Here is a 24,059-nt window from a genome sequence, read left to right as displayed (position 1 = left end):
CTTTAGGCAAAGAATAACAATGGCCTGAATTCTGTTGGTAATATTAACTGGTGTAGACCCACTGAATCAATGGGGTTTACCTATGTATTCACTTGTTGATGTTGTGTGCCTTCAGGTCATTTCCAACTTACGGCAGACCTATGATGGGGCTTTCTTGGTGAGATCTCTTCAGAGGAGGTTTGCCATTGCCTTCCCCTGAGGCTGAGAGTATGTGACTTGCCCAACGTTGCCCAACAGGAGACAGCAGAATTTACTTCTCTGGACATCTTTCAAAAAAGGCTGGACATCCCTCTGCTTGGGATGCTCCAGCTCAGTATCCCCCAACCTTTGGTCCTCTTGACATTTTGGACTTCAGCGCCCCTAAATTCTTGACCCTTGGCCAGGTTGGCTGGGGATTCTGGGAGCTGAAGCCCAAAGCAAATGGAGGACCAAAAAGTTTGGAACCAGTGCTCTAGCTGGATTTCCTACACTGAGTCCATGCTCCAGGAGGCCTCTTCCAGCTCTACATTTCTACTCTAGTTGGGACTGATCAAGTATGATGATTCCCAAACGCTGATCCTCCAGGTATTTTGGACTTCAATTCTCAGAAGTCCCAACCAGCTTGGCCAACAGTCAGGAATTCTGGGAGCTGAAGTCCATAAACACCTGGAGGTCCAAGATCTAGTGGCTATAATACTGTAGTATTAAACAGCTACTGTGGCCTGTATGTGGGTGGTGGATCTCCATCTTCCAGGGACACTATATGAGCAACTATATGAGGTGGGTCAGGTGTTAATTGGATTGTGCCAGGGATGCTAAGGGTCAATCCTCCTCTTCCCATTACAATCCCAATAAAACCTGACCCACCTCATATAGGTGCTGATAGAGTGGCTACAGGAGCATAGGCTGATTGATGACTATGGGGAGAATTTTTGCCATGTACACAGTGGAGAATTGTCACCACCATCATGGCAACTTGAGGGACATCTTTCGTGTCACTTCTCCTTTGTCCCACAACCACAGCTTGGTAATGGCCCTGTTAAGACCCTTCCTATCACCCCTCTCAACATAGCCGGGCAAGAGACCCATGTTATCTGAGCATCCGCTTGGCTTACCCGGCCCATCTCTCGCAGCTTGGTCAACATCACTACGATGGTGGAATTGTTCTCCCAGAGCATGCGCCAGAAGTCTTCCGTGGTCTCCGCCAGCGGTCCCTGGGTGGCGATGTACGCCTTTTGTTGCCTAGGACAGCAAGGATGCAAAGCGTTAAAAAGCAAAGGCTGAGATGTTACATTGCTCCAGCATAGTATACATATCAACTGGTAAAGTTATGTTGTTGTGTCCCTTCAGGTCATTTCAGACTTATGGTGATCCTAAGGATGGAGGTGTCTTGGCAAGATTTGTTCAGAGGGTGTTTGCCATGGCCTTCCTCTGAGGCTGAGAAAGTGTGACTCACCCAAAGACACCAAGTGGGTTTTCACGGTCGAGGAGGCATTCGAATCCTGGTCTCCAGAGTTGAACTCAACTACTACACCACACTGGCTCCCTTTGATGCTGTACACAGTTTTAGATAAAAGTCTTCCTCGTACATAGTTTCCAGCAATGGTTTTGGGGCAGTAGATATGTGAACACCTTGCCTTTAACACTATATTTATTATGTTAAAAGAAAAATGTTCCCTAATTCAGTTCTTTCCAACAGACTTTGGAAAAAGTTGGAGGGAAATGTTTTTCTCTTAAAGTCAAAGCTACAAATGTGGAGGGCTCCTGATAATTAAACTATTGATAACATTCAGAACTTGTGCCCAAAGATTCTTGCTTTCCTTTCCTTTCTTCATCCTTTTTCTCCTTGTGTGTCATATCCTTTTAGACTGCAATCCCGACGGTAGGGACCGTCTTGTTTTATTGATGCGAGAGGCTCTCAGAGAGCCTTTACAGCTCAAAAGCCGGGTAGAAACGCTATAAATAAATAAGGAGGCCAGGAAGCAGGCTAAAGTAACACATTCAACAACTGGTGTGACCTTTGTGGTTGTCCTCCAAGAGCCTGACTCTCACGGAGGGAACGTTCAACTTCTCTGTAACAGATCATCCGCCTTTTCTGGTGAATGGTAGGACCCTCCCTGGACCACCGACATCCCCAAAGGCAGCAGGGTTTCCATAATCGAGTGGTTATCATGCCTGCATCATATGTCAGTGGTCCCTGGTTTGATTGTGGAGCCAGTGTGGTGTAGTGGTTTCAATACTGGACTCCAGGAGGCCAAGGTTTGAATCCTCGCTCAGCCATGATAACCCAACCTTGGGCAAGTCCTGCTCTCTCAGCCTTAAAAGGAAGGCGTCGGCCAAAAAATCTTGCCAAGAAAACCCAGCAACAGGTTCGCTGTATGTTCGAAAGGACCGGAAAGCACACAACAAGACAGGACATGATGGCCAAAAACTTGGAGGAATCAGCTGGAGGCTGATTTTGCTGCCCCTTCAATATGTGCCACCTAAAGCAATCCTTTTTCTCTGCCTAATAGTAGGGCCGGTCCCATAAATCCCACATCCACATCATTATGAAGGTATGCATAGGGATCTTGGAGCACCTTTGAGACTAACTGAAGGAAAGAAGTTGGAAGCATGAGCTTTTGTGGATTTCAGCCTACTTCCAAATGCACCTGAGGAAGCAGGCTGAAGCCTACACATGCTCATGCTCAGTTAGTCTCAAAGGTGCTACAAGATCCCTTTACATATTGATTTTACAGACTAACATGGCTATACCTTTGAATTCTGCTACAAGGGTAGTTACATGCATGCGGTGGGGTTTGCAAGGGTGTTTGCCCGGCTGGCTGAGAAGAGAGAGGCCTCTCCTCTCCGTACCTGTATCCGTCAATGAAGCTGGCATTGATGTAGTCGGAGCCCTCGACTCCTCGGATAGGCTGAAGGCAAACCCGTGTGCTCTCGTATGGCATGATGTTGACAAGGCGGTTCTTGAATTTGTTGCATGGGAGGTTGGCGCTGATGAACCTGGAGGTGTGGGCTTTGGAATTGGCGAGCCGCTGGCAAGGTAAACAGAAGCAGAGAGAGGCAGGGTTGTTAACATTATTGTCGTTATTCACACAGTGCCATCGAGGTACAGGCCACTTTTTTAAATAATAAATTTTATTTTACATATATGGCACTGACATCCAACAAAGTAAGGAAAGTAATAGTGCCACTCTGTTCTGCTTTGGTCAGAACCCACCTGGAATATTGTGTCCAGTTCTGGGCACCACAATTCAAAAAGGATGTTGAGAAACTGGAGCCATGTGTCCCAAGGAGGGCAACTAAAATGGTGAAGGGTCTTGAAACCATGAAGCCCTATGAGGAAAGACTTAGGGAGCTGGGGACGTTTAGCCTGAAGAAGAGGCGGTTAAGAGGTGATATGATAGCCCTGTTTAAATATTTGAAGGAGTGTCACATTAAGGACGGAGAAAGCTTGTTTTGTGCTGCTCCAGAGACTAGGACCCGGAGCAATGGATGCAAACAACAGGAGAAGAGATTCCACCTCAACATTAGGAGGACGTTCCTGAGAGTAAGGGCTGTTTGACAGAGGAACACACTTCTTCCTCAGAGTATCGAGGAGTCTCCTTCATTGGAGGTCTTTAAACAGAGGCTGGATAGCCATCTGTCGGGGATGCTTTCATTGGGAATTCCTGCATGGCAGAATGGGGTTGGACTGGATGGCCTTTACATGCAACCCCAATGTGTTCAATAAAATGTGTTCTCAGTTTTGATACATTTAAAAAAACAGAACACCAACTACTAAGACAATACATAAACCCACCAAGATTAAAAACAATAGTTACTACCTATCACTTACATACATAAGTCCTTCCTAGTTTCCGATACATCCTTCACTATACATAGCTTATTAATAATTCAGTTTCTAGTTTTTTATTTGAACCTAGTGCATAATTCTATAAATTTATTGTTTCATTAGTCTCTTACATGTTGCTTTATATTCCAAACTAAAAACAGAAAGTTAGAAAACTTAAATTTGTATTATTTATTTGTTTATTTTCCCCAGCAACCTCTTTCCTTTTGTTCAGTCTACAGCCTATACATCTTAAAGAAAAGATTGATATTTTCTATTGTAATGCAAATGTAATATTATTTTTACAAAGAGAAAAAAATATTACATGTAAATTTAGCAGTTCTAATGACTACATGTGTATTTGTACCTTGAAGAAAATGGGATACCGTTTATTATGTTCCCAGTATGGGTCAATATAAGTGCTGTGTCTCAACTCTTAGCACAATAGGAACCATCCATTTCTCCATCCCAGGAGGCTTCGTGTCATTTTTTGGACTTCCATAGGCTGCTAGACCTCCCTCTCCTTTGGCTAAACTGACTAGAGCAGATGGGAGTTGCAATCCAACAACACCTGGGCTTTAAAGAGTTGCAATCCAACGACACCTTGGCTTTAAGGAGTTGCAATCCAATGACACCTTGGTTTTTAGGACACGTAACATCTGGCTCACCAAGAAGAACAACTCACCTTGAACTCCAGCTCCATGCCGGTGACATGTTCGCCCACTTCGATCTGCGCCAACTTTTGGATGTAAGTGTACAGGTTTCGTGCGGGGACTTCCGTGTTCCCGCAGGCGACGGCTTCCAGCAAGGAGTCGTGGATGAAGCTATACTGGTCCTCCGTCTGCACCATGTAATTCCGCTGCGACCTCATGAGCGTGACGTGCCCATAGATGTCCACCGTCTTCTCGTGCTTTATCCTCTCCAGCATGGCGTCAATGACAATGAAGCAGCCTGTCCTCCCAACCCCTGCGCTGCAAGGGCAAAAAGCAATACACAGAATTAGATTTCGGTGGGTTTTTCAGACTATGTGGCCATGTTCTAAAAGAGTTTCTTCCTGACGTTTCGCCAGCATCTGTGGCTTTGGCATCTCCAGAGAATAGAATATAGGATTGCAGCCAGTAACAGTAACTGTACTAACAACAGCATTAATAATAATAATAATAATAATAATAATAATATAAAAATGTATATTTGATTATCAGCATGGACTATTTTGTTTTACTTTGCATTATGTGTGTGTGTGTGGAGGGGTTCATTGTATTTTAGGATTTTATATTATGGAAATCGTTATAAATGTTCTGTTCTATAACTGTTTGCAAAGCACCATGTACATGGATGGCGCTATATAAAGAAATGAGAATAATCATCATAATAATAATGGTGGTGGTGTGTGTCTTGAAGTCGTCTCCGACTTATGGCGACTGTATCATGGGGTTTTCTTGGTAAGATGTGTTCAGAGGAGGTTTGCTTTTGCCTTCCCCTGAGGCTGAGAGAGTGTGACTTGCCCAAGTGGATTTCCACGGCTATGATGGGAATTGAACCCTGCTTCCCAGAGTCAATGCTCAAACTACTGTACCAAGCTGGCTCTGTAAATAATAATAATAATAATAATAATAATAATAATAATAATAATACTGCATGCTAATGGCAAAACTCCCTCTGAAAAAATCTTGCCAGGAAAACCTTGGGTTCGGTTCTCACCGCAAGTCGGAAATAACTTGAAGACACACAGCAACCAATAGTAAATAACATGCAAGAGAATACGGAAGTGTTTTTGACTGATAACAAAACTGAGCTTTTGGGAAGCAAGTAGCAGAATGGGATGGGATTCCCCCCCCCCAAAAAAAAAAGTCATGGAGCACTTTGGGTTCAATTGTCAGTCGATGTGCGAAAAGCACAGGGGCATGCCATGCGCTTCCGTTCCACACCATCCAACCTTTTGTGTGCATCGAGAGAGGAAGGGCGGGAGGAGAGGAGGTGGCACTGAATGCATTTCTCTTTCTGCATTTCTCTTTCTGCACTCTGCCTTTGCAAGTGAGACGTGTAAAAGGGTGTCTGTCCTCTGGCTCCCTCTTGTTCCTTTCTTTTTCTAAATCCTTCCCTTTGATCGCCGATAATTAGACTTTGTAACACCTGAAGCCTTTTGGGACTGCGGGCAGAAGAAGGGAGTTGCGCGCTAGGGTTGGCATGAGAGATCTGAACCTAGAAAACAAAAGCGGCCGAAAGCGCGGCACGGTCCCTTTGCTACAGAAATCTGTGCTAATCGTCACCCGCCGAGTGAGCGATAATCGGGTTTTCTCCAGGCGCAGGTAAAATTTCAAATGCTCCAGCACCCTCGATGCGGCCACTGGAAAAAGGCAGCCCTGAAAAGCCTCAGCGGTGTTTGCGTCTCCTCCTTTTTAAAGCACTGAGCGACACTGCAGCCCTTGCCATATGTCTCCTGGGGGAAGGAGAGGGATTTATTTGACTCTAGCCTTCAAGGACCTCTGGCTGGGTTGGAAATTGAATTACGGCATGCCACCTGGCCTGTGGGGAATGGCATGGGGGATGTCTCCAAATGCGCCGCCCATCCTACGCCGCTCCTCTCCATTTGCCTCCCTCCCCTAAATCTATGCAAGCAAGGAGCTTGCTGTATCGACTCATGTATAAGTATAGAAATTTTAGTCAAAATATGGACCCCAAAAAGCTGGATCGACTTATGCACGGGTCAACGTATGTTACTGTACCTTAACTCTTATCAAAAATGGAACTATCTTCTTCTCTGAGTAGCATGGCAAAAGGGAAGTGCATAATCTATCCCAAAAGAAATTAAAAGCACCACCACCTCTCTCTATTTTAATCCACTGCGATGCCACTTCTGGCCTTTTTGAATGTCTGGGTGGGGAAACAGCAGTGTGCTTTGGCACCATTTCCCTTCCATTGCATCCTTTGCTACATGTCCTTAAGTTTTACTGTCGACTGATACACGGGTTACATAAAAATCTGGCCCCAAAACCTGCCCTCAACTTATACATGAAGTCAACATAGTTGAGTATATATGGCACTCCCCTCTTTACCTTCTTCCTCCACAATGAGGAGAAATGCCTCTGAAAAGCCAATGCGGAGGCGGTGGCAGTGAGGCCTAGGGTACCTAGATCTTCCTGCGCCGTTGTTATTGTCAAACCCTTGCAATTTCATAGCGGAAATCTCCCCATGCTGGAGTGTAACTGGCAAAGTTGGCTGCAAACCTGTATGATTTTGTGCAGCATATAGGCTCTGAAGTCCTTCCCTTGGCATGGCCATTCCTTGCTTTGTGGGGAGCTGGCAGAAGTGTCTGGCTACGTCCCTGTAGCCAGACTCAAAATGGTTAGGCTGGCATTGAGATTTCTGGAGGATCTGACCGATCTTGGCACTGATGTCACCATTTCGCGTTTGGTGACAGGGATGTAGCCAGACACTTCTAAGGTATTTCCTTCTTTCCGCAGAGCAGGGAATAGCAAAGCAGGAGGATATGTTGGAGGGTATAAAGAGAGGAAGGAAATGCCAACCCTCGGGGTCTGAAAAAGGACATCCGGACACGCAAGGGAAGCTTGTACTTGCAGGTTTCTAACAGGTTGCCAGCCAGCCTGTGCCACTATAAGTACCATGGAGTCCTTCAGGCACAGGAAAGCAGCCTTCTAAGGCAGGAGAGTTACACTGGGCCACAAAAAGCTATTCATCAACCTGGTCCTTTCGGTACATGTTGGACTGTATTTCTTTATTTCATTTGCAACTCCAACCATCCCTAACCAACACGTCTTATGCTATTTGTGCTGTGTTTCCAAAGTTGATTTCGAAATATCTTTTCTAAAAGGGGACTTCATCTCCCACTATCCCCAGCCAGCATGGTCGGTCTAATTCAATGCGTCTTATGCTATTAATGCTGTATTTTAAAAGTTGATTTCTAAATATCTCCTATAAAAAGGGACTGTAATCCCCGCCATCTTCAACCAGCACAGTCGGTCTAATTCAACACATCTTATACTATTATTGCTCTGCTTTAAAAGTTGATTTCTAAATCTCTTCTATAAAAAGGGACTGCAACTCCCACCATCCCTAACCAGCATGATTGGTCTAATTCAACACGTCTTATGCTATTTTTGCTGTGTTTCAAAAGCTGATTTCTAAATATCTTCTGTAAGAGTGGACCTTCCTCCCACAAATCCTCAAATGTTTCATGATCTCCCTTATTTAATGGTCAATTCTTGGTCCTCGGACCTTATACTTGGGGGTCCAAAATGGACCGGAAGGGGGTACCTGCAGTGTACGACGATGGGGCCTGCGTCCGGTGGGTTGCAGGTCTTGACCCTCCTCAGGAAGGCCAGGAACGGGGTTGGGTATTCGGGGACCCCGTGATCCGGCCATGCTGTAAACTGGAACTGACGGACTTCTCGTTTCTCGCTGGAACCGTTCTGCAGGGATCGGGGAAAACGGGGACAAGTCACAGAGTGAGACGGCCGGAAACAAAAGTGGAATAAACTTATATGACGCTGATACAAAACAAGAAGGATGCATAGCTCTCTTGTGAGCGAGCCAAGTTGCATCTCACACGCGGAATGGAACTAAGTAAGTACAACAGAAATGGGAAGCTAATGTAATGGATGAAGTGCATCTTAAATTATATATGTATTGTATTGTATGCAATACATAAATAAAGATTTAAACAAACAAACAAACAAACTGTATCCAAGTGCAATAAGTTCCTAGGGTGAAAAGAGCCAAAGGACAACACACAAAGCTCCCCTTTTACCTTGTGGAGGGAAAACGTCCGGACGCAAAACGTAGCCAACTCAATCGTATCCAGCAAGGTGACCTGGATCATCCCATACGTCTCCGTGCCTCGGCCTGGCCAGTACTGGTCGCACTTTATCTGGAAGGCCAAGAGATTAGGATTGTGACTATTATTATTTATGTTCTTTTGCCGCCCGCTATTCCTGGAATCGCCTCCCTGTAAACCTGCGGACTGTTCCTTCTCTCACTGTTTTTTAAAATCTAAACTGAAAACTTTTTTGTTTTCTAAAACTTTGGAACTTCAGATTAATGCTCTTTATTTTTGCTATAATAGATTATTCGGCATTTTTTGGGTTTGTGTACGCAACTTGTCTTTATTTTTGCATTGCAGTTGACTACTGTGTTTTATGACTGCATTCTGAATATTGCATATCAGGATCATATCCTAGCATTGCATTTTAGGATCATATCCGAGTACAGTTGGCCCTCCTTATCCACAGATTTTTTTAATCCACGGATTCAAGCATCCACAGTTTGAAAATATTTTTTAAAAGTATAAACTCCCAATATCATTCATTCATTTTGCTGTGCCATTATATTTAATAGCACTGGAGCATCCGCGCATTTTGTTATCCACGGGCGATCCTGGAACCAAACCCCTTTAGATAACAAGGACCCACTGTATTGCATTTTACTATTTTATATTGAAGTAGTTACAAATATTTTAGTCTGTTATAAATGTACATCGATGGTGCTGTATAAATAAACGATAATAATAATAATGAGGTGGTTAGCGTCAAGCTAATGGCAAAACGTCTATGTAGGAAGTGAAGGCACAAATTGGTGTTTTGTGGGGTCTTTTTGGAGCTGACTCACAAAATCAAATTGGACTTCACTCCAGCAACTGGCAAAGTAGGGCTGGTGTGTGTGCATTTGTGATTGTGGCAATAGGGTCACCATTGTGACTAAGTACCGATTGTGAAATTGTAACAGTTCCCTAGATTTACTCATCTGAAACGGTCCCATATTCATGACAACTGCTTAGTCACAATTGTGACACCATCACTATGATTGTAACACTCCCTTCTACTTTCACAGAAATTGGCTGCAAGGCGAGAAAACGGTCTATTCTGCCAACAACTGGCGCACAAACGTGAATGCCATTTTCATTAGGTTTGGGAGGAGCGTTGGGCCAAGAGGAGCAACTTAGTCGCTGAATGTTGCCCTGCATTCTGAGTTCCTTGGAATTGAGGATTTTGAGCTGACGGAGCTGTTTCTATAGTATTAAAGGCCCCAGATCTCATTTGATCTTGGAAACTGAGCAGGGTCGGCCTTGGCTGGTACCTGGATGGAAGACTACCAATACACTATAGGTTGTATTTCAGAGGAAGGAACTGGCCAAACCAACTTGGAGTCTTGCTCGCCTAAGAAAACCCTCTGAAATTCATAAGCCCTGGTTAGGACTTGAATGGGAGACCACCAACAAATACCAGGGTTTTTCAGAGGAAGGAGCCGGCAAAACCATGTCTGGGTCTTTCTATCCATATTGCACATTAATAATAATAATAATAATAATAATAATAATAATAATAATAATTTATATGCCGCCTTTCCAAAATCCGCTCACCCGGGATTTCTCTTCCAGCTTGGTCATCATCACCACGGTGGCCGACCGCTGTTCCCACACCATCCTCCAGAAGTCCCCAAACGTCTCCGGAAGGGGTCCCTGGGTGGCAATGTAGGCGTTCTGCTTCCGGTAGCCGTCAATGTAGTTGGCGTTAATGTAGTCACTCCCAACGATCCCTGCATCAAAAGTGGTCCAAAGAAGAGCTGCATTCCATCAACACGGGTTTATTATTATTATTATTATTATTATTATTATTATTATTTTGCAAAAACATTCATAAAATATAGGGGCTTTTCATTCTTGTGTGTTATTGGTAATAGACAGACAGCAACCCTATATACATTACCTTACAGCGGTGGCTGGTGGTTCCCATATCAGTAGCGCAGTAAATTCAAGGCAGGTTTTGGATTGCTATAAGGGAGTTCACCAATGTGCTGAATTTATTTTTGGGTCCACATTCAGCATCATAGGCAACTACTTTAAAGGGTCTAATCTGCACTGCAGAAATATAGTACAGTATAATATAATATAATACACGCATCCCTCCAGTATAATATAATATAATACACGCATCCTTTGATATTTGCGGATTTGGTTATTCATGGATTTGATTAATATGTTCTCTCTAGGAACATCTAGGGCCTCCAGTGCAACTCTATGGCCAACTGTAACTAAAAGTTGCACTGACGACCTAGAGATTCCTAGAGAGGATACTCTACTAGGCTTTTGTAGCTCCTCCAGTGCAGTTCTATGGTCAATGTCCATCGGGTGTTGACCACAGAGTTGCCCTGGAGGACCTAGAGATTCCTAGAGAGGTCTCCTCTCAGGTAAAAACATGTTGTTTTTGTTATTTGCGGTTTCTCCATATCCATGGGGGTCTTGTGCTCCTAACCCTAGTGAATAGGGAGGGACAAAAGTGTATAATATAATACTATACTATACTATACTATACTATACTATACTATACTATATTATACTATACTATACTAAGTTATAATCTGCACTGCAGAAATAATGCACTTTGGCACTGCTTTAAACTGCCATGGCTCCATGCAATGGAATCCTGGAATTTGCAGTTTAGTGAGATATTCAGCCTTCTCTGTCAGAGAGCTCTGGCACCACGACAAACTACAGTACAAATCCCAGCATGCCATAGCACGGAGCCATGACAGTTTAAAGCAGCGTCAAACTGCATTATATCTGCCGGGAAGATTATAATATTATACAGTCTGTCCTCCACACTTGCACACCTTTGACCTTTGTAGATTTTGGATTATTTGCAGATTTGATTAATGTGTTTTCTCTAGCAATCTCCAGGTCCTCCAGAGCAACTCTATGGACAATTTCCACTGGAAGTCATGCTGGAGGACCTGGCCTAGAGATTCCTAGAGAGAACACTTGCCTAGGCATTTGTAGCTCCTCCAGCACATTTCTATGGTCAATGCCAGCAGATGTTTGACCATAGATTTGTGCTGGAGGACCTAGAGATTCCTAGAAAGCTGTTCTCTTGGGTTTTTAAAAAATAGCACCTTTTTATTTGTGGTTTTTCCACTTTCATGGGGGTCCTGCTCCCTTAATCCCAGCAAATGTGGAGAAATTACTGTATTATATTATAATACCCAAAGCTTGGAGTAGATTCAGTGCTTTGCTGATAGAGGAAGGTCCACCATCTCGGGTCAAAACTTTGCCATTGCAAAGCAATTTTGTCCCATCGTAAGTCAGTCTGACACAAATGCCGATATTTTTCCTCCTCTGCATGCAGCTAATTTCTTTGAATGCTTTATCTATAAATCTGATCCTCCCTCCTCCAGTGGAAAGAGATGCAGCAACCGCACAGAAGTCTTCCCCCATCTTAATATTGCTTTCCTTCCAGCGAGGATTTCTGCCTTCTGCTAACTGGAGAAACAAACCAACCGAGCGCAATGGGGCTGACCTGACATACTTTTAATTTACAGAAATGCTCAGAAGTAGTGGCAGCGGCGGCAAACACACACACGCAACCACGATATAATTGTGCCGCATAATTAAAGGAAGTCACGGTTGCTAATTTCAAAGCCACTTAATTCCCTCCTCCGCCTTTGCAGAGAAGCTTCCCGCCCTCTCTTCCCCGCCTCCAACGCCTACCCGGTCTCACACAAAGATTTCGACAATGGGGGAAGACAAAGCCAGGGACAACGCAGGTTTCGAACCCAGGATCCAGGGTCAGTCGAACCCTACGAGTCCCAGCCCACAGCGGTTCAATGTTTGCAAGCTGAACAAACAGTCGGGAAGCAAATAGGTCCGTTGGAGAGATCTTTTGTAGAAGATCTCTCCAACGGACCCATTTGGCACCCGTTTGTCTTTTTATAAAAGATCTCTCCAATTTGGCTCCCGACTGTTTGTCTTTTTATGAATTGGTTCATAAATCTCCAATCTGGCCTTTGACTATTTGTCTTTTTATAAAAGATCTTTTTATAAACTATCTCTCCAATGGACCCATTTGGTCCTAAACGTTTGTCTTTTTAAAGAAGATCTCTTTATAAAAAATCTCTCCAGTGGAGCCATTTGGTTCCTGACTATTTCTCTCTCTCTCTCTCTCTCTCTTAATAAAAGATCTCTTTATAAAAGATCTCTCCAATGTACCTATTTTGGCTTGCAAACTTAGAGTCACTGTGGGCTGAGACTCAAGGTTTGACAGACACCAGATCCTGGGTCCAAAACCTCTGTTATACCTGGTTCTGATTTCCCCTTCTGCTGGCTCTTAAGGTGGTCTGGTGGGGCATTTACGTCATTCCTCAGATACTGCTAAAAAGACCAATAAATGGGTCCTGGAGCAAATCAAGCCTAGACTCTTCCTAGAAGCCAAGAGGACTAAACTGCAGCTGTCGTACTTTGGCCATACCCAGAGATTACATGATTCACTAGGAAAGACGATAATGCTTGCTAAGGTAGAAGGGAGTAGGACAAGAGGAAGACCACACTGCAGATGGATAGACTCCAACAAGGAAACCTATGAGTCTGCAAGATCTGAGCTGAGCAGTGGATGAGAGGGAGGCTTGGAGGTCTCTCATCCATAGGGTTGCCGTAAATTAAAGTTGACTTGTTGGCAGTTAAAAACATCAATCATCACAACATGGCCTTTTGGTCTTCCTGCATACAGAGAAGTTAGATCTCTGTAACTCTAGGGCAGGGATTTCCAAACTGCAGTCCACCAAGAGTTTTGGACTTCAGCATTCAGAAACCCCAGCCAGCTTCGTGGACAGTCAGGTGCATCCGGACATTCTGGGAGCTGAAGTCCAAAACATCTGGAGGACCAAAGTTTGGGAATCACTACTAGTCAAGGGTCTGTATCCACAATATGGAACATCATGTTATCTTGCTATGTTACAGCAAGAACCTAGATACTTGGAAGAAGCTGCAAGGTTTTGCCATCCACCAACATCTAGACAAAGTTTGGAACCTTTTGCTACACTAAAACAACCAAGCGTTTTATGGCTTTTGTGGCAGTGGATTAAAGAGCGCCAAAATGATGCGGAGCTTGCTTAAGAAAAGGTAACACCAATGGAGAACGATGCAATGCAATAGCATCGTATGTGCATCCTCAGCAACCATGCATCTCCCAAGTAAGGTCCCCCAAAATTGGAAAAATTCAAAATTCAACCCCACTAACCTCCTCCCCGCCGTTCCCAGGTTACATACCTTCGATCGGCAGCAAAATGACCCGGGAATGGTCATAGGCGATGACATTGGCGTAACGGTTCTTTGGCTTATTCACCTCCAGGTTGGAGTGTTCCCAAGTGAACTGCTGACCCGGGTCGATGGACTGGGGGAAAAGATCACCATACATACTGTATATGTTTGTGTTCGAAGTCAAATGCAACCACCCTCCCGTGACGGTATCAAATTCACATTCAAACTAAAAGAGCCACTAATCCCTCTTTCCTTCCTGGGCCCTCCAAGCAATTAACTGATGCAACCGATCAATCGAGGGCTTCATTGCAAATTAGCAAATGCATTTGAGCTTTGCTGATCTTGTGTAACAGAGTCTCCTGGTTCTCTCTCCATCGCACACAGCCTTGAAGAAAGGAATACGGAGTACAAACACAGCCCTGAACATGCCTGCCTGGGGAGGAAGGGAACGTTTTGCACCAGTCTGGAATGCAAACAAGCCGAGCTTGTCTTTCAGTAAACTCTGCACTGGTGCAGCTCTGCATGGTGGATTTAAACAGAAGCCAGATGGCCATCTGTCAGGGTGGATCGATTGTGAATTGTGTATTCCTGCATGTCAAGGGGTTGGAGTTGATGACCCTTGAGGTCCTTTCCAACTCTATGATTCTATGGGGATTGTCACACGGAGGTACTTACATGGGCGAAATGTTGCCAAACTGTTGTAGAAGCACGAAGGTGGGATCGTCCATTGCACTTCTAAAACGTAACCGAGGCTTCCCGCTTTCCTAACATCGATGAAGCGTTCGCAGAGAAGCCATTTTTTGAATAACGGAAGATCCCGTTATTCAAAAAAATGGCTTCTCCCGGCTTCTCCGCGAATGCTTCATCGACGGAAGGAAAGCGGGAAGCCTCAATTACGTTTTAGAAGCACAACGGATGATCCCACCTTTGCACTTCTGAAACAGTTCTGCAATGTTTCGCCCATGTAAGTGCCTCTGTGAGATAAGGTCCTATCATGCCACTGGGTCCATGCTTTGCTCCCATAATGATCTGTTGATCAGGCAGCATAGGAAGGCAATGGCAGAGACTTCCAAAATCCACATACCTTTGAGAACTAATATTCAATTCCCCATATCCTCACACATAATATTTCCTTATACAACTTGAACACTGTTGGGGTGTGTTTTAGGATCTATGCCATGTGGGAGTTGCTTGGAGCAGCTCCTTTCCTCGTGCTGCAGACTCCTTCTGCACTAATGAGATCTTTGTCCACCTTGTGCATTTTGTGAAGGACAGTTGCACATGTGGGGTTTTTCTTTTCCTTTTCTTTCTGGATCTGCCGCTTTGGAGGAGGCTGCCCTGGAACCAGGCCAAAAGCACTTTCGGAGATTACATTATGCAGATTAATCACCGTGGGGCGCTGGAGTAGGGAGGTGGAAAATTGGCCAAGAGACTACATTAGCTTTCTCCTTGCCTGCCTGCCTGCCTGGCCCAGCAAATGCGAAGACCGGCGAGAACGATCCCAACAGGGCCGAAAATCTCTTCCCATCATCTTCCCAGTGATTAGCAATTCATGCCCTGTAAAAACCGCTCAGAGCCTGCTGCCAAAATAAGGGGAGACTTGGCTTGCTTAAAAAAAAAGGAGACGCTGCTTGGTTAAAAAAACAAAACCGCCACAATATGGTGGAATCCAACCACCTGCACCTTTCTCTGCCAACCCGTTTCCATCCTTGCTCCCTTGCCTTTTTCATCCGTGTGAGATTTTTCTCCCTATCCTACCAGCTTTCATTGCAATGCCCCTTCCTCAGACGTTTCCAAACTGGAGGCGTCCCAGGATTTCCTCCTCCGGGTAAATGGACCTCTTCCCTTCCCTTCCCTTCCCTTCCCTTCCCTTCCCTTCCCTTCCCTTCCCTTCCCTTCCCTTCCCTTCCCTTCCAGTAATTGCACCAATTGACAGCATTTTGTGCTTGAACCTTCCCCATCCGCAGGGTACAAATATTCATATGCATGCAAATATTCTGTGACATCACTAAATAAGAGGCAGAGCTTGAAGTTAGGTGGTGTTCACCCTTTTCAGCCTATCATTCACTGCATACTGACTATCTATCTATCCAGCGATCTGTCTGTCTATCCGTTCTGTCTCTCTCTTTCTTTCTTTCTCTCTCTCTCTCTAGCCTATCCATCCTTTCTATCTTATCTAGGTTACTGGTTCCACTGCCAATCCATCCTTACCACCAAGACATTCCTTCTAATGTTCAACTGAAATCTACCCTCCTGGAACTTAAAACCATTAGATCTAGTCCTTGGGCCTCATTCCCACTTAATTCGGTTACCGAATAATTTGGTTTTCGATCCGAATTGATGAATCGGTTCAGCAGCAGAGGCTTGTTCACATTATATTTGTACCGATCACACAAGCCTCTTTCTTCCTTGCCAGGAGTGTCTTGGAGCCAGAGCCAGACAGCTCCCAGCCTTTGCTGCTGCCTCCGCCTTTCCTCCTCTTTCCTTCCTTCCATCCCACTATGGCTGCCTAAAGAAGCGGTCTCTCTAGCTCTGCCTGCCTTTCTCCCTCGGTCATGACGAGGGTCTTCAACTGGAGAGTGCCTGCCGTCCGTGCCAGCGATTTCCGCCCATCACCGCCATGAACGGCCATCAGACCAAGGAGTCGCTCACTCTGCCCAAGTCTTCCACCATCAACGGTGACTAAGAGCTGGGGGGGGGGTACTGCCCACTCTCCTTGGTGCCTTATGCCACCGGTACCTGGCCTACCAGGGCATGGCGGCACCCCAGAATACCTGGGCAAAACCTATGCCAACTACACCGGCTATGCCAGCAGCCCCTACCACCACCAGAACAGCAGTGGGGGCACAGAGCGAGCCATCCAGGTGAGCAGGATCCGAACCCAGATTCGAATCCACACTGATTCCCACTGGCATGGAATCACTTTATCCAAAAAGACATGGGGAAAAAAATCAACATCTTTTTGACCTGTGTAAAATGGGCTTAGACATGGCCCTCCTTTCAGAATCACTTCAGCGATTCGAATTAAATGGGAACCAGGATCGTTTGAATCGTCTCAAACCGATTCACGATCCGATTTAAAAGGTAGTGGGAATGAGGCCCTGGAAGCTCTTTAGATGCTTAAAGAGGGGCATCATGTCCCTTCTTAGTCTTCTCTCCAACCCCCCTGAGATAGAAAGAGAGACAGCTAGATAGAGACCATGATTTCTCCCAACCTTTTCAAACCTCGTACCTCATACTCTTGCGACAGCTTCAGGTTGTCGTTGGCTTTGAGGTGCTCCGTGTGGTCGGCCAGCTCCGAAATGGGGATTGGCGGATGGTTGAGCATACCTAAGGGACGAAGAAAGGGGAGATGTGGAGGGACGGGAGGGGACACATCTCTTTCAATTAAATCCAGCCGATGGTCAGCAAGGCATATTTGATCATTTCAATTTTATTTTTATTTAAAGAAAACAAACAACTGCAATGAAAGGAAGGTTAGAAAGGGTGGGAAAGAGTGGAAAGAGAAATTGTGAGGGCTCGAAATTGTGTCCTTGGAACTCAAAAGGGGAAAATGGAAGAACGCTCTCCCCGGTGATGGCCCCGTTCTTGACATGTATCAAAAAATGTGTGTTCTTATCTGGGGGGTGGGAGAGAGGCAAGGCAGGGTGGGAGGAGGAGGAACGTAAAAAGACAGACCAACGAAGAAAAAGAAAGAAAGAAGGGAGAAGAAGGCAAATCCGACAGCAGACACTCGGCCGTGATTCCAAAGAGTATAGACAGTCGCAGGGAGGGAGAAGAGAAAAGCGAACTCCAAAATTATAAGCATGACGGAAACGTGTCGCAGGGCCGACAGTGAAAAAGAAAACTGCGTTGGTGGGGACATAATTGTATGAAAAGCACCCCATAGGAGGGGGAAAATAAAATAAAGATAAGACACGACACACACACACACAACAGAGGAAGAGGTAGATATGAGTGAGACCATGGAATGGAGAGAGTGTGAGGAATGTGGAAATGCCAAAGAGTCGTGGAGGCTTTTCAAAAGTTGCCACCAAGGAGACAAAAAAAAAGACAAGAGAGAAGGCGAGAACTGCTCATCTATCCTACCCAGTCGGAGAAAAAAGTTTGCATTCCTTTAGGAACGCGTTTTGTGTCCTCAGTTTTCCAAGCAGGCCTTCCACTTGCATGAGATTCTTGGAAAACAGCACCTTTTTAAAGCCTGTGCTCAAGACATGGGAGACCAGACATCCCATATCTGACCCAGGAAAGCTCTGAGGTCTCTTTCACATCACACAACCATAATGCTTGGATGCCACTCTGACTGCATCCTGGGATTCGTAGTTTGGCGAGGCACCCAAGCTCACTGGCAGCCAAGTTAAACATTCAACTATTTTAAAAACTTGTGTTAGCTAATCTTTCGGTTGTACAGTCGGCCCTTCCTGTCCATGGATCCTTCTTCCACGGATTTAACTATCCATGGCCTGAAAATATTTCAAAATCACCAAAAAGCAAACCTTGCTTTTGCCATTTTATATAAGGAACGGCATTTTACTATGCCACTGAATATAACTGGACTTGAGCATCCACGGATTTTAGTATCCATTGGGAATCCTGGAACCAAACCCCAGCGGATACCGAGGGCCCACTGTCTCCTTTTAAAATTATTGCAAGCTGCCTTGAATCCCATTTCAGGAGTAAGGTGGGATATAAATCCAGAAGCGTGGTGTACTACTTTGAGTGTTGGACTATGACTCTGGAGACCAGGGTTTGAATCCTGGCTGGGCCATGGAAACCCACTGGGTGACTTTGGGCAAGTCACACTCTCTCAGCCCCAGAGGATAGCAAAGGCAAACACCCTCAGGGAAAAACAACTGGTCATGAAAACCTCATCTTAGAGTCACCATAAGTCGCATATGACTTGATGGCACACAACAGCAAATATGTAAGTTTAAGTCTCGTCCCAAGTTACAAATCCCAGGTTTCCAAAGGATGGAGGCATGGGAGTAAAAACAACAACTATTATTATTACCGTCCTCCCTCTGTTCTTTCAGTCTTCGGACTCGCGTCCCTCGCTTATGTGCGAGGGATGAACGGAGGGAGAATGAATGGGGCGCATGCCCATGGCACACACCTGCATGCCCCTGCGGCTATATTCAAGCCAATGGGGCTTGAATATAAGCAAAACTCCATTTTCATGAGGGGGTCTGGAATGGATCCCCCACAAAAAAGGAGGGATGACTGTATTAACATTTATTTATATAGAGCACTGTAGAGTTTGCATAGCACTTTACATAACAGAAATCAGAATAAAATAAGAATTTAAAAAATGGCACCAAAATTGGTGGCTGGAATCCTGTATCAGTGCTTGGTCTTCATAAGTGGACTTAGCAATGCGGGAATTAAAACTGGGCCCTTCGGAAATGTCTGTATCCAGTAGGGGCTTTATGTAACCAGCAAAGTGAACGATGTGCATTAGGATTGATGTACAACAGAACCGTTGCGCATGGGGACAATGGCAGTGCCAATGGGTAGATTGGGGTGCTTGCTCAGGTTGGGCATCTTCACAATTCATTACCATGGTTTCTTAGTGCCTCTGCTGCATAGACCATAAAATTATGTGACACAGACCATGACAGAGGATTACAGCCAATGTGTGAAAGAGACTTTAGTCTTCCTTTTCAGAGAGAATCCAAGCCTTAAACACTCTCGAACCATCCATTTCTAGAAACACAGAACTTTCCTTCTCTCTCTCCAAAGGCAATTTGAGTGGGGTGCATGCATGTGTTTGTTTCTAGGGCCGTTTAAAATCAACCTCGGCAAATTGAATTTCAATATTATTAAGGCAGCTGCGTTGGAATCGGTACACAAGATTGATGCCAGGAACCACAAGGTCAGATTAAGGGAAGATAGACGTAGCAAAAGGGGAATGAAACAGTGCTCCGAAATATAAATAAAAATCACTTTCCACGCGTGGTTTGAATGGGGACTAAGAATGTGTGGAAAGGGAATTGGCATCGCTGGGGGGAAAGGTCTATGCTACAATACTGAGTGCGGCCCAATTGTGTGGCAATTCATCCAAAGAAACAGGCTGCTGTTTGAAAACGTTTGCAGCATTAATCCATTATAACCTAATTTTGGCGTCCTTACATCAATGTATCTCAATGAAGTCAAAGCGACTACGGGTATTGTTATTGTTGCCCAAATAAAAATTCTGGCCTCCAATCAAATTCTCCTTCTCTCCCAAAATTTCTACCATTCCAGAGAGTGAAGAAACTAAAATCTTGCCGCTGTCGATGTCGTGTGCTTTCAAGTCGTTTTTGACTTATGGCAAACTTATCATGGTGTCGTCTTGGCGAGAATGGTTCAAAGTCTGGCTGAGACAACACCATGATAGGTATGCCATAAATCGGAAATGACTCAAAAGCACATAGTTCAAAAGGGATTTGCCTTTGCCTTCCTCTGAGGCTGAGAGAGTGTGACTCACCCAAGGTCACCCAATGGGTTTCCATGGCCCAGCAGGGACTCGAACCCTGGTCTTAGTCCAACGCTCAAACAACAATACCAGGCTGGCTTGAAAACATCTATTTTATGGCAGACATTCAGGTTGCTGTGGTGTCACTCACCCAGCGTGGTCCATACTCCCCACACAGCCCTATTGACGCCCCTGCAAAGTGCTATAATGCTGTTGACTTAATGGGCTCCTGTGTGTAAAGACGTTCCCCAAAGAAGGGAATGCAATCCCATCAACATTTTAACAGATACAATAGAAAGGATGAGCTACATTTAAGGGTGCATTTGTGTGCGGCAGAAGCACAATCTCCCAGCAGCTCAAAGGTGCGAGGAGCCAGAGGAGCTGCATCCGGAGATGCAAGAAGGGAGGTCTTCCACCCGGCGAGCCTTCTGAGAAGCCAACACAGTGCCTTAGGAATGGGAAAGGGATGAGGTGGGGAGATGATGGGGAGGCCATGGAGAATTTCGAGCCCTATTTGGGGGGGTGTTGCATGGTTGAAAGCGGCAGCAAGCAGCGGCGGCGGCATTATATTAAAGCAACCTGGAGACTCGGAGCAGAGATGGCAGGTGCTAGTGCAGCATTCACCAGTTTTACAGTGTGCTTTTGCAAAAAAGATGGTGTCGTGGGGCTTGGTTTGCACCCCACTGCCCTGGTCTTAGCAATGAAACACACCATCTGAGAAGGCTGGAGCAGAGGAAGGGGAACACCAAACCTCTGAGTTTGTTAGCCAAACCTATGTGAGTGCCAACTGATTATTTAGAAGAATGGTAGCTGGTGACCAGTGTGGATCGACAGCCAACATCAGATAGCCTCAAAGCTCCGACATGGATGCTTTCTCTGTTACATTTGTTTTTCCAATCAGTTCCTTTTTAAAAATACAATTGGCCCTCCACATTTGTGGCTTTGATTATTTGCGGTTTTGATCAATATGTTCTCTCTAGGGATTTCTAGGTCCTCCCGCGCAACTCTGCCAGAAATTGACCATAGAGTTGTGCTGGAGAACTCCAGATATTCTTACAGAAAGCACTCTTCCAGGCATTTGTAAGTCCTTTAGCATGATTCTATGGCCAATTTCTGGCAGATGTTGACCACAGAGTTGCACTGATTCCTAGAGAGGTGTCCTCTTGGGTAAAAAGAATAGAGGTTTTTTTATTTGCAGTTTTCCCACATTCTTGGGGGTCCTTCACCCCAATCCCAGCAAATGTGGAGGGACCACTGTGTGCCCCAACAAGTATTATCCAACACCCAGAATGTTCTACATCCATCTGCCCATTTCTTTGTGAGTGTCGATGTGCCTTCAAGTCCTCTGTCAACTCATGGAGACCCTATGAATTGCATAAAGTTTTCTTAGGTAAGAAATCTTCAGAGATAGTTTTGCCAGTTCACTCCTCTGAACAGGTGCCTTAAGCACCTGAGATTCATTGGAGGTCCCTATCCAAGTACTAACCTGGGCTGACCCTGCTTAGCATCCAAGATCAGACAGGATCTGGTGCCTTTAGGACATTAGCAAGCCAAGGACTCCCTCCAGTTTAGGTCTCTTACAACACAACTCTACATGAATAATCTACTTGGATCTAAGTCCTTCTGAGTCCAGTGATGCTTACTTCCAAGTACGGATGGCCATACTCCCATCCCTCCAGACTGTAACTCCCAGCACTCTCTCTGCTGGCTAGGGTTCATGGGAATTGCTGTCCAACAACATCTATGAAGTATGCAAAGGGATCTTGTAGCAACCTTTGAGACTTTGAATCAGAGGGAGTCGATCAAGTCTATGACAATATCTTTCACAGTTAGTCTCAAAAGTACTACAAGATCCCTTTGCATGGAGATATTCCAGACTAACATGGCCATGCTTCTTAATTTTAACATCTACGAAAGGTATACTCTGCCTACCCTCAGCTGGCAGGATGGCAGCTTTAGCAGACCCTGAGAAAAACAACCATCCCTGCGCATGCTTCCTCCAAATAAATCCTAGCAATTTAAGTGGTGCTTACTCCCAGGTAAGGGACCAAAGCACTGCAACGGATGCATATCACAACACTACAACTGAGGAATGAAAAATCTTAGGATGGCTAGAAATGCTATGGACTAGGGCTTTCAAGACACCTAAAGAAAGTCTCTGACATCTAGACAAAATATTCAAGAATGGCTTGAATACTGTCTGAAATGATTTACATTAAAACAAGGAGAGATCTCAGACAACTGGTAGCAGTTCTTCTCTTTGGCAGAGAAGGCTAAAGACCTGGCAAAACTACAAATCCCAGAATTCCAATGACTGAGCTCCAACACTTAATGCGGTGTCAAACTGCATTCTTTTTATTGTGTAGATGCACCCCCCCCCCCCCCCCGTGTTGTATTGTGTGTGTTCAAATCGTTTCCAACTTACGGCAACCCTAAGGCTGGGTTTTCTTGGTGACATTTGTCAGGGGAGGTTTGTCATTGCCATCCCCTAAGGCTGAGAAAGTATGACTTAACCAAAGTCACCTAAACCCTGTTCAATGGGTATCTGATTCACACACTACTTCCACTTGTTGCCTTGCAAGGAGAGAATCTCTCCCCGGCGTTACCCGCATCCGATGTCAAAGCAGCTTTCTGAGAAATCTAGGCCATATTTTCTGGCTCTGAAAGCGAGAGATCTTGTGGGAGAGAGTTCGCATCTAGCATTTCAAATCCCTGGAAATCTCCTTAATCTCGTTACGCCAAAGAACTCAAGTTCTTCCTCTCAAGCTTCCTGACCTCGCCCATCTGCCCCTCCTTGACCAAGACGTGCCGGATCATTCCACAAACATCGGCCAAACATCTGTTGCGTGGGCCAGATGCCTCCTTTGCCAATGGAGGGATTGCCAGGAGACACCGCTTTTCTCCACCTCCCCCTTTTCTTTCGGAAAACCAAGATGCTGAGCACAGGAGAACCTTTTCTCCAAGACTTTGCAGCCTGGTGAGAGCTGAGGAGTTTGGCCAACATTTGGTCTATGTCCGCTCAAGGCTACTTATCCTACAGGGAACTGGAGATCCTTCCAAGACATTTGGTTATCAGTACAGATCCAGCAATCATGCACTGCATATTTGACAGCTTGTCTTTGCTATCATGTGCCTTCAAGTCATTTCTGACTTATGGCGACCCTATGGCGATCCTATTCAGGGGTCTTCTTGGTACAATTTGTTGCGAGGAGCTTTGCCATTGCCTTCCCCTGAGGCTGAGAGAGGGTGACCTGCCAAGGTAATGAAGTCAGTGGGATTTGTGGCTGAACGGGGAATCAAACCCTGGTCTCCAGAGTCATCGTCCAATGCTCAAACCACTATGCCAAGCTGGATGCCCTACATGGAAAAAAGACCCTAAATTTCCCCTGGACTCATTGCATCCTGCTTACATGGTGTGGGGCCAAAACCCCAAGTCAGTTCTGGACCATCTTTATGATGCCCACAACCGATTCAAGGCTTCCTCATCTAACGCGTATTTAAGCAACTCATCTTTTGCTGTGGGTTTTTGGCTCACTTTGCAGCACTGACAGTGGCTGCCTTCAATTGCAGTCTCTGCAAGATGTCCAGTGCCACCATTGCAGGCATGAGTGAGGTCAGTATGAGATGCCCAATGGTTGGGCACTTCATTCAGAGCTTAGCAGTGGCACCAGAAGATGAATGGGAACTACATGGGAAGGCAGCCCCCCATTGTTTTCAGCAAAAGCTGAAACCCAGTAGCAAAAGAGAGCAAG

At 45.2% G+C, this 24,059-nt stretch overlaps 1 protein-coding gene across 2 annotated transcripts in view; it reads right to left on the bottom strand.

Annotated features, from left to right (window-relative positions):
* The window catches only part of PTPRS (protein tyrosine phosphatase receptor type S), a 228,889-nt gene that overhangs the window by 12,326 nt on the left and 192,504 nt on the right, over positions 1-24,059 (bottom strand). For both annotated transcript variants that reach the window (XM_089535812.1, XM_089535811.1), the window contains 8 exons: positions 17,086-17,183; positions 13,863-13,986; positions 10,185-10,360; positions 8,577-8,696; positions 8,084-8,238; positions 4,494-4,779; positions 2,833-3,011; positions 1,095-1,221 (listed from right to left, as the gene is read on the bottom strand). In XM_089535812.1, the coding sequence (XP_089391938.1) occupies positions 1,095-1,221; positions 2,833-3,011; positions 4,494-4,779; positions 8,084-8,238; positions 8,577-8,696; positions 10,185-10,360; positions 13,863-13,986; positions 17,086-17,183 (1,265 nt within the window). The remainder of the gene's footprint in view (positions 1-1,094; positions 1,222-2,832; positions 3,012-4,493; positions 4,780-8,083; positions 8,239-8,576; positions 8,697-10,184; positions 10,361-13,862; positions 13,987-17,085; positions 17,184-24,059) is intronic.

The sequence above is a fragment of the Sceloporus occidentalis genome, unplaced genomic scaffold (assembly GCF_023333645.1).
Source record: "Sceloporus occidentalis isolate IW3139 unplaced genomic scaffold, rSceOcc1.0.p SCAF_8, whole genome shotgun sequence".
Taxonomy (NCBI): domain Eukaryota; kingdom Metazoa; phylum Chordata; class Lepidosauria; order Squamata; family Phrynosomatidae; genus Sceloporus; species Sceloporus occidentalis.
Note: the sequence above shows the minus strand (reverse complement) of the source record. Positions and strands in the feature narration are given on the sequence as shown.